General features: G+C 49.3%; 1 protein-coding gene across 5 annotated transcripts in view; it reads right to left on the bottom strand.

Annotated features, from left to right (window-relative positions):
- Positions 1-10,492, bottom strand: part of OLFM2 (olfactomedin 2) — a 129,969-nt gene that overhangs the window by 88,282 nt on the left and 31,195 nt on the right. For 2 of the 5 annotated variants that reach the window (XM_018558403.1, XM_018558406.1), the window contains exon 3: positions 4,724-4,746. The exons of 2 other annotated variants lie outside the window; for them this stretch is intronic. In XM_018558403.1, the coding sequence (XP_018413905.1) occupies positions 4,724-4,746 (23 nt within the window). Of the gene's footprint in view, positions 1-4,723; positions 4,755-10,492 lie in introns of all 5 variants that reach the window. One more of the 5 variants, XM_018558404.1, reaches the window with a different exon arrangement.

Here is a 10,492-nt window from a genome sequence, read left to right as displayed (position 1 = left end):
GAGCGGGAGGTGAGCGCACACATACCGGCGTTCGCTCACCTCTCGATCCTGTCACCGCTCTCTGCTGTGACAGGGGGAGGGGCTGGATTCCCCCCTCCCCGCTCCGATCCTCCAGCGCTGACTGGCGGAACGAACGGGGGGAGGGGGCGGGTACAGCTGGCTCTGCCTCTGGATAGGCAGAGCCAGCTGTCAGTCACGCAGCTGGGCGGATCTCGACATCGATGTCGGGATCCGCTCCGGCGGCGGCGTCTCAGTATATAGAGAGCTGTAGCTCGCGGTATACTGAGCTTTGGGTGACGGGAGGACGCTAGTTTGTGTCCTCCCGTTACCCTAAGGAGAACTATGGGGAAAAGAGGTGAGCCAACGCCGGTATGTGTTCTCTCACCTCCCGATCTACTGAGCCGACCTGTGACAGTCTCATTGTCACAGGTCGGCTCGAACTATGAGGTGAGTGATAGCACTCGCCTCATAGTTCTCCTTTAAGTGACAGTGGGGAGGGGTATGGCCTCCCTGTCTTAACGGGTCCATCACTAGTTACTTAGTACCTGATGTAAGATTACTAGTCCCCGAGGCGGTGTGGTGCGGCTGGCGGCCGTGTGGGCAGATAATGGGTATTTTTGGTGATGGATATCACGTCAAGGACCTTAACTCCCGCGGTCAGTTAGTTCGTTACAATTTGTTACAATGGTTACAATTGGCTTTGGTACTAAATAATAAAATGGCTGCTGTGGCCACTAAAAATCCAAGACCAGTGTCGTGTTGTTCATTAATAGAGTTATTATTGAATTTAGCTGTTGGAGGTTATTTGACCAACAGGAGCCGTATACAATGCCCTTGTCATGATCTATTGACCAGACAAGCAACACCCGGCGTACGCCCAGGGCATGCACTCTACAGGGGGGAGCAGAAATGGTTACAATGTATCTTCATTTCCTTCCTGCTTCTCTTCCTGTTCATTATGATTGAGATGCGTTGAGGTCTACGCGTGCAGATCTTTAGGCTGACACCACGTTTTGCATTCTTCCACGGACGGCTCTGTAATAAATTAATTCTGAGTTCGCTGCGCGGTGCTCTATAGACCCGTGGGCAGTGCGGAGGAGCAAGAACAATATGCAAAGTGCTGGACGCCGAGCAGCCAAATATAATCTCTTCCAGTTACAGTCAACTAAAAGCTGATTGCGCGGCCAGGAGTGGCCTTGAAGGGACGCAGTCACCAAGAAGAAATGCTTGGACGCGCACTAATTCCATCAGCTCCGTCGGGTTTTTGGCGAATGTGCTTTACTTTTTATTTATTTGTTTTTTACTTAATTTTTTTTATTTAATTATTATTACTTATTATTTTTTACCCATTTTTTTTATTTTTATTTAAGTAATTTTTTGATCAATTTGTTTTCACTTAAAGTGACATGAAACCCTCAGATTTTTTTTACATAAAACAATACTGTAATGTGCGCCTTACTGTAATCCATGGTCGTTTCCCTTCTCTTTGCTGCTCTTCCTTTTAAATCCTCATGTCTTCTCATGCTGGGGGAGAACTTCTGTTTTGCAGCAGACTGCCTTGTCTCAGGAATGGATATATGGTGTCTGTGTGCCTGAGCCAGCACTACAGGAAGAGGCCCTGAGCTGCAAAGGGAAGTTTTCCCGTCATACTGAGCCTGAGGAAAGGGACCCTGCGTGGCCTCGAAACGTTGCTTCTTTGTGGCAACATGCGTCAATAAAGGACCATCGCTTGACCATTGCGTTTGGTGAGCTGATGGCGTTCTACTTCTGCACTAATTCCATCAACTGACGCACCTTTGTCTAGTCCGCCACCGTTCAGATGAAAAGGGACCTACACCCAAATGTTAAAGTGACACTAAACTCCGGAGTTAAATCTTAAAAAACCATCCGAGTCCCCGAACTCTGAGCAACAATGTATCTGATTTGTGTATCACTCGGCTGTAGATCCTCCAATCATCTCTGACACTGTCCTTCCTTCTGGAGGGGGGCTACTTATGTTCCCCATGGCCCCTGTGTGTGTTGTAGAGTCGTCACCGCTCCAAGCTCCGCCCCCCCCCCTTAACCCCCCACCCCGGGATGGACTAGAATCGCAATACAAATAAGTAGGGATGCACCGATACCGATACTAGTACCGATATCGGTGCCGATACCGAGTATTTGGGGGGAGTACTCGTAGTCGCCCAAATGCTCCAATGCCTAGACTGATACTTCCTGTATCAGGAAGTCGGGCAGCGCGCCATTGCACGCAGCGTCCGGCATTCTGATTGGCCGGGAAGCTGGCTTCATGCTCCCTCGTCATCTCATGGCAAGAGAGCATGGAGCCGGCCTCCCGGCCAATCAGAAAGCAGGGCGCCCGTCTTCCAGCTGGGTACCGGAGGAAGGCCGCGTTCTGGCTGGAGAGGCCCCGGGTGTGACAGGCTGGACAAGGTAAGAGGGGACAGACTTTCTTGTTAATCGGGAAGTCTTTACACGCTGCCCGGCTTCCCAGCTAATCAGGTAGCCGGGTGGCGAGTCGTTACACGTCACCTGGCTTTCTGAATGGGACTTCCGTTACTCGGTAATTGGTATCGGCGAGTACCGAAAAAAAATAATCGGTACTCGTACTCAGTACCAAAATACCGGTATCGGTGCATCCCTACAAATGCGTAAACTAAACCTGAGATTGTAGTCCATCCCGGGAGTGAGCTTGGAGCGGTGACTACTTTACAACACAAGTTTGAGTTTAATACTTCTTTAGTTTGTCAGAAGCTGACTTTCAGCCTCGGGAGGTAGACGGGAGACCGAATGCTAACAAATGTAAGTTCTCATCTTGAAATCAAGTGCCTGATAGGGCAGCAAAGCTAAGAAGTCAACGTACATCCGTAATAGGAGAGCTCACCCGGTTATAATCATTATAGACTGAAGACCGGTTCTAACTGGTTGTCCTTAATGCAATGGCTGCCGACCTTCTCTGGTTCATGGATCACACTAAACAAAGAAGCAATGGACCATCTAAACCTACATCTACTTCTTACCATGTAATAACCATTATCTAAAGGTTGCCGTGACTCTCCGCTGCGGTTTCCTCATTCTTTCCCCTGACTTGATATCTCATTGGCATTTTCATACGCTGTCTCGCTCGGTAATATTCGGCTTTATTATGCCTGCCCTCTGCTTCTCCGCACCATTCAATCAGCTTTACTTCATCTCCATCGAACCATAAGTGACAACTAGGGAAGCACCGATACCACTTTTTTAAGACCGAGTACGAGAACCGATACTTTTGATCAAGTACTCGCAGATACCAATTACCGATACTTTTTCTTAAAGGGACAGGTCACATTTTTTCTAAAGCAATATAAACTAATGCTTTAAGGTTACTTTCTTAATATTATGATTCATGAGATGACGAGGTAGCCTGACGCCGGCTTCCCGCCCAATCAGAATGCCGGGCGCTGCGTCATTACACGGCGCCCGGCTTCCGGATTTGCTAGCTTCCTGACCAATCTGGAAGCCGGGCAGTGCGTCATTGCATGCTACCCGGCTTCCTGATTGGCCGGGAAGTCGGCTCCATGCTCTCTCATCACAAGTGACGAGAGAGCATGGAGCCGTTTCCTGGCCAATCAGGAAACCGGGCAGCGTTCTAGGTATCGGAGCATTTGGGCGAGTGTGAGTACTCACCCAAATACTTGGTATCGGCACCGATACCAATACTAGTATCGGTATCGGTGCATCCCTAGTGACATCCCTAGTGACAACCATTCCCGAACTCCCCCCTTTTCCCAATGTCTTTGATCTTTCCTTGCCACACACTATTTATCCGATGCCTAGAAATGACCCCGAGAAGCCCAGAACCCACCGCCATAGACACTGAGCCACCGGGAACAATATTCTACTCATGAACAGAGCAAGGGAAGCCACACAATGGAAAGGGGGCATCTTTTGGTGTTGGCACGCATGTGGGGCCATGCTTATTCTGTTGCAGCCAAGAAGCCAAACCACTTGTTCGGTGGAAGTACGATCCAACTTATAAGCATACATACCACTGTAGAGAATACAATTCAATCTAGAACGATGAGTACTACGTGGATATATAGAGGGTCACATATGGTAGGCGTTGTGTTGGTAGACCAGAAGCTAAAATTGACACTCCTGTTGTAAGAGACTTACCTGATGGACTCCTGCTCAAAAACGTGCACGCACACAAGTATGCAGTCCATTGGCCAAAGTTCCCGGAAAACACGTGAACGCGCGCGTACGGGAAAGTTTATGCACAATAGCGCACGTACGTGAGCGCGCAGAAACATGCTCGTTCGCGTACAGGTGCACGCTCATTATGTGCACACTATCCTATTTAAACAGACAAGAGGCCCTGACCACGTTGCTGAGTGGTCTTCAGCTTGTCCCTGTGTGCTCTGTACTCTGTTCCTGTATTCTGACTTCCTGTGTATGAACCCGGCTTGTGACCTTTTGACTCCGCCTCCTCCTCCTGATTCGATACCTCTGCTCTCTGATCTTTAATCGCATCGCTAGAGTGTTCGGGTCTCGCTAGAAGAAAAGGTGGCGACCCTATCTCCTGTGTATGACATGGTTTACGTTTCCTGACTCTGCTCCTGGTCTGTGATTCGGCACCTCAAGATTCGGCTCCCTGTGTATGACCTCGGCTTGAACCTGACTTCCCTCCTGGTCTGCCACTCGGTGGATCGCTCCATCAGTACCCTGAGCAACGACATCAAGCCAGTGCTTCATTGGCCTCACTCCCGTTGTCTGCTCTGCTTTCAAGAGGTTCCGGAGTCATCCCGGTCCTGCCGATTCACCAGTTAGTCCAACGCACTCAAGCGCATACTCAAGAACTGGCCAGCTACTAGTATCGGCACCTGCATTCCACCCTGCCCTTACATCCCCCGTCACTACTTCCAGAGGTGTGGGGTGAGAGGTGCACGGGCAGCCCCCTTCTCAGCTGAGTCTCCAGTCAGGTACATGGTACCTGTCCTATTTAAGATGTTGGGGATATGGACCGTACTGTAATTCACTCATTCTAAAGTTATCCTTTGCTATCACTGTAGAGGTAGGTTATGCCTTCTACCATATGCCCAGTTTATGTTGGGTGATTTGGTGGGGATGTTGATGATAACTATGTCATGTCATGCATTACATTGGTAACCTTTGCTACTCAGACAGAAAGGGTTTTGGAATGCCTGGCCCAAACTTTAGAACTGACATAAAGATGGTGGCCCCCATCATGAGGATCTCCATTCCCCTTTCCAAAAATCACATCTCTTACAAAACCTTCCCTGGCCAGGTCCCCCTTCTAACCCAAGCAGTCTGTAAGGTAAAGATGGCTCCCACGCATGCGCGTGGGCCCATGCCTCGTGTTGCTGGGAAACATGCTCGAGTGCGCAGATGCACGCAACGGAAGGGCGCACACGTCAGTTGCACAGGAAGTGATGCCGTCACTTTAATGGACTGGTCTATATAAAGGAACCTGCCCTAACCAGGTTGCTGATGGTCTTCAGCTTGTGCTTCCTGTGACCCGTTACCCTGTCTGACTGCCTGCTGCTCGTTTTTGACCCGGATTGCTTTGACTCTTCTTGCTTGCTGCCTGCCTCCTGACTAGACTTGTGCGCCGTCAAAAAATTTGTTCAGTTTCCTTTTGTTCCGTTTCGGAATATCCGTTATTTCGTATTTCGTAATTCGTGTCCGAAACTCAATTTGGATTCGTACGAAATACGAATTTTCATTAGTTTCGGCACATTTTCGTAACTGTATGAACATTCGTTATGATGAAGTTAAAAAGCAAAAATACCTTTGTTAATATTGGAGTCGATGTGGTAGTTGTTTTTTTATCCGAAATACGAATTCCGTTAACGGATTCCGGATCCGAATTTCGTATTTCGGATAAAAAAAAAACTACCATCAACTCCAATATAAATGTACTTTGCTTTTTACCTTCAATATAACGAATGTTCATAACGGAATTTCGTATTTCCTGCCTGTGTATTGTAATGCAACCCTCAGCAGCAGCGGATCCGTATTTCGGATTAAAGAAAAAATCTTGTCATGTTGTTCAACCTCATTTACAGGGGTAACATTAGTTCCCGTTTCAAAGAAATTCGGATCCGAAATTCGTATTTCGGATATAATTCAGAAACTGCAATTCGGATTTCGGATGCTTCCGAATTTACGAATTTCAGGAAAATCCGTACGAATTTCGATTCGTAACGAAACGAATCGCACTTGTCTACTCCTGACCTCGACCTGATTACTGGACTCTGCCTTGCCTATCGACTTTGTACTTCGCTGCCCGCCTGGTTTGACCTCTGGCTTCGTCTGACTATCCTGATCCTGAAAGTGTACTGCACGGTGTCCGGACCATCCACTGGCACTCAAGGTCCTTGCTGTCCGGACTATCCACTGGCACTCGTGCTCCTTGCTGTCCTCCGCACACCCTGTTGCAGGACACGAGACGCACTGGTCTCCCACCGGGTACGTGATACAGTCCTTGTGGTCAAACATCTACAGAACCTTTCTTGTGTCCATTACTCCCACTTGATTCCAGTTGTCGATGAGGTAAGGCCTAACCTACCTCATCTCTCTTCTTACTTCCTCAACCCTTTCTAGGTTCTTCATGCCCTAGTCATTACGTCCCTCCATTCATGCTACTCCTCTGGGCCCCGCTCTCCACACTACTAGACTCGCTTCGGTCATGGAAAATAATATCGATCTTCTTCCAGCTTTCCATTAAAACTTTCAGTCCTGTACATCGTGGCTCTAAAGGTTCTCCTTAACTGTAAATACACGCCGCTTTATGGAAATAAATATCAATATTTAAATCCCAGACGAACAACGCAATTTTTAAGCGGCCCGTATTGGAAAATTGGACACGCTTGACTGTTATTACACCAGAGATCAAAGATTCCATTTCTCCTTTGCTCGAGCTTCCATTAGACAAGCCAGAGTCGAAAAAAAAAATGGAGGTTCCTGCCAGCCGGAGAGTAGACATCCATCGACTTGTTAATTTAACCGAATGTTTTCCCTGGAGCCCGCTGTAGACAACGCATTTGCAAAATTACAATTACAGGCAATTTAAAAATACCTCAGCCATCTCTTCTTCTACAGGCGTTCATTGTGCCATCGCAGAGTGAGGCCCGAGCACAATCCAACCTGCAAAGCTCATCTTAAAAAAAAAAACCCCTTCTAATTTACACAGTTGTCTTCAGTTGTAACCCAACCGGCTGAGAAATCCGGAGAGATCCATCTTTCAAGCAGCCACAATCCGTGCGCCGTGCAGAGAGGAAGCTGCTGAGCGCGCGATATTCTGTCCCCCACATCCATTAGCAGGATTGGAAAAACAAGAGGGAGCTCCATGGAGAAAAAAAAAGAAAAAAAGAGATCACGTTAACTAGAATTGCAAAAGTAGCCAACGGTGGGATTCTTTTATGGGTTCGTCGCTGGTTTTTAACTTATATTCTCTGGAAGTCGTTTTGATTTTCACCAATTAAACTTTCAATTACGAAGCAATCCGGTCACTATGGGACTGCAGAATCTTACAAAGGCTGACAGCGCCGGGGAAGCTAACAGCGTTTCTTGGTTTATCGGAAGCGGCAGATCACAGGATTTATCTCCTCACTCGTGTCTGGGCTTCCTCCGGTGAGCGCAACTTACCCAGCTGAAGAAACCCTGGTTATTGTAGAGCCGCAGGTACTGTGTGAGTGACATTGATTATAGTGTTATTGGTGTCTATGATCACAGGCGGGAAGAAGTCGCGCTATCCACTTTATACTGTTATCTCACACTATGATTATATCCGCCTGCGTCTGTCATCCAGAGCCGAGAGAGAGAATAGCCGGCATTGTATCTGGAACTTACAGCGGATAGTTTCCATTTTAAGGTCCACGCGTAGGTAGCGGTTCATTTTATGGGTCTATTGTTATGTTTTTGTTGACAAGTATGAGGACGATCATTGACCGGATTTGTGGGAGGAGCCCCGCACGATCGTGTCATCCCACCCTCCCGAGCCCAGTGGCGTAACAATCGGCATAGCGACCCAGGCGGTCGCTATGGGGCCCGGGGCACAGTGGGGCCCGGCCAGATGCCGTGCGGTCCGCCTGGGTCGCTATGGGATCCTCTGCTGGTGGCTTTCACTGGCGTCCGAAGACGAACACGCCGCTGTTCAGATCATCCGTGCAGCGGCGCGTTCGTCTCCACAGAGTCGATGAGAGCCGGCAGCGGCTGGGGGGGCAGGCTGGACCCGGTGTTCTATCAACGTCACCGGCAGTGGAGGAGGAGGCGGGGCCCGTGGTCGGCAGCATGGGAGGAGGCGGGGCCCGGTGACGAAGAAGGAGGCGGGCCCGGCGACCATGGAGGCCGACAGCGCTGACAGGTAAGAGGTGTGCAGCCCATCTGAGACCCTGCAGAGCCCACCATAGATAGTCTATGGTGGGCTCTGCAAGGTCACCCTCAGGTGGGATCTCGAGTGGGCTCTGCAAGGGGTATAACTAAAAATCCTAAGTGCAGACGGGGAAAGAGGAAGTGGGGCCTGGAGACGGAAGAGGAGGCGGGCCCGGCGACCATGGAGGCCGACAGCGCTGACAGGTAAGAGGTGTGCAGCCCATCTGAGACCCTGCAGAGCCCACCATAGAGCGTCTATGGTGGGTTCTGCAGGGTCACTCTCAGGTGGGCTGTATGGTATATCAGGTGAGCTCTGCATGTGGCATAACTAAAAATCACGGGGGCCCCATACAAAATTTTGCTATGGGGCCCTGTGATTTCTAGTTACGCCCATGCCCGTACCCCTTCCATCAGAATTACTCTGAGTATGCCCACCTTATTGCATACTGACCATAGTGACCGTGGCACACCTCAGGTCAAGGTTAGGTGGGGTCATCGCCTTCATGTTACAGGTACGAATCAGTGGGGCTCTGACTACAAATTGGGGACGTAATTCGCTATGAACCCGGCCAGTGTTTAAAGGAGAACTGAAAATCACTCAGCCTCATAATCTGAGCCGACCTGTGACAATAAGACTGTCACAGGTCGGCTCAGCGGATCGGGAAGTGAGCGAACACATACCGTCGCTCGCTCACTTTTAGATCATCTCCCTGCAGAGAGCCGTGACTGTCACTCACAGCTCCCTGCAGGGATTCCCCTCCTCCCATGTCCGATCCTCCAGTGCTGACTGGAGGAACAGACGGGGGAGGGGCCGGGCACAGCTGGCTCTGCCTCTGGATAGGCAGAGCCAGCTGTCACTCACCCAGCTGGGCGGATCCAGACATAATTGTCGGGATCCGTCCCGGCTGCGGCGCCTCAGTATACCGCGAGCAGCAGCTCCCTATATATATACTGAGCTTTGGGTGACGGGAGGACGCTAGTTTGTGTCCTCCCGTGACCCTGAGAACTATGAGGAAAAGCACTGACCCCATAGTTCTCCTTTAAAAGAAGGTGGAGTCTCTGCTACGGAAGGTCCACTTTAACAGCTCAGAATGAGTGTTTTTCAGTAGAAGGCCGGCCAAGTGCCTCTGTTGTGAAATTTGAAGATTAATTTCTCCACAATGCCTATAGCTACACGTGTGAATGAGGGCTTGTTTTACAAGTACTGCTTGTTCAGAATAGGTGAATGCTGTATTGTGCATAGTCTGGGCACAGGTTCACTTTAACAATGATACGGTTAATGCAGTTTCTTGATATCAACTCCCCCTTCCTTTCTTCCTCGTCGCTATCACCTCTCCTACTATATTTCTCTCAAGCCTTGATCTTTCTCGTGGCTCTTCTCAGCCGTTCTCAGCTCATCACGCCAGCTGTACCTTTATTTTTCACCTTGTCTCATCTTCTCTTCTTGTCTCGCCTGGCTTCCCACACCTGAAGGCTTCTCCTGTGGAGTCCTGCAGACCATTCTCCTCGCTGACCTCCCACCATTCCCATTGCTGACAGTAGGAGGTGAGGAGATTAGAGGAGTGTGAGACTGATGGAGACTGAGCATGCGGCATGGGGAGGGTGGAGGGAGAATGAGGGAAGGATATGGGATGATAGATGCAGACTGACTGAGAAAAGCTTTTAGAGAGAACACATACGCATGGATATGAGGGTGACTGATGTAGGCTGCTCGCAGGGATATAAGACACTGACTGAGATAAGAGAGACTAAGATATCATGAGTGTGGGAGGCATCAGGCAGACAGCTATCTCCGTACAAGTGGAATCACTGATCTGCGGTACATTATCTTGTCCTCCTCACCCAGCCAACACCTGAGAGAGACAGAGACGGCCTGCCTGCTACTCTGACTACATAATCCAAGTTATAGAAATGTTATTGCCAAGCGAGGAACGACAGCCATGGCAGACACTGCAGCTGCTATGGGGCCTGGCAACACAGAAGGGCCCAATACAGTCAGACCTCGTGTTGCTTTCTCCAGGCAGCAAAAGTGCCGTAGAAAACCATATATTTATATCCCTCCATGCAAAATACACAGAAACATGCCTGGTGTTCATTGTCATCCCTAGCATTTTTTTTTTTG

This window comes from Nanorana parkeri, unplaced genomic scaffold (genome assembly GCF_000935625.1).
Source record: "Nanorana parkeri isolate BGI_ZX_2015 unplaced genomic scaffold, ASM93562v1 scaffold337, whole genome shotgun sequence".
In the NCBI taxonomy this organism is placed as follows: Eukaryota; Metazoa; Chordata; class Amphibia; order Anura; family Dicroglossidae; genus Nanorana; species Nanorana parkeri.
Note: the sequence above shows the minus strand (reverse complement) of the source record. Positions and strands in the feature narration are given on the sequence as shown.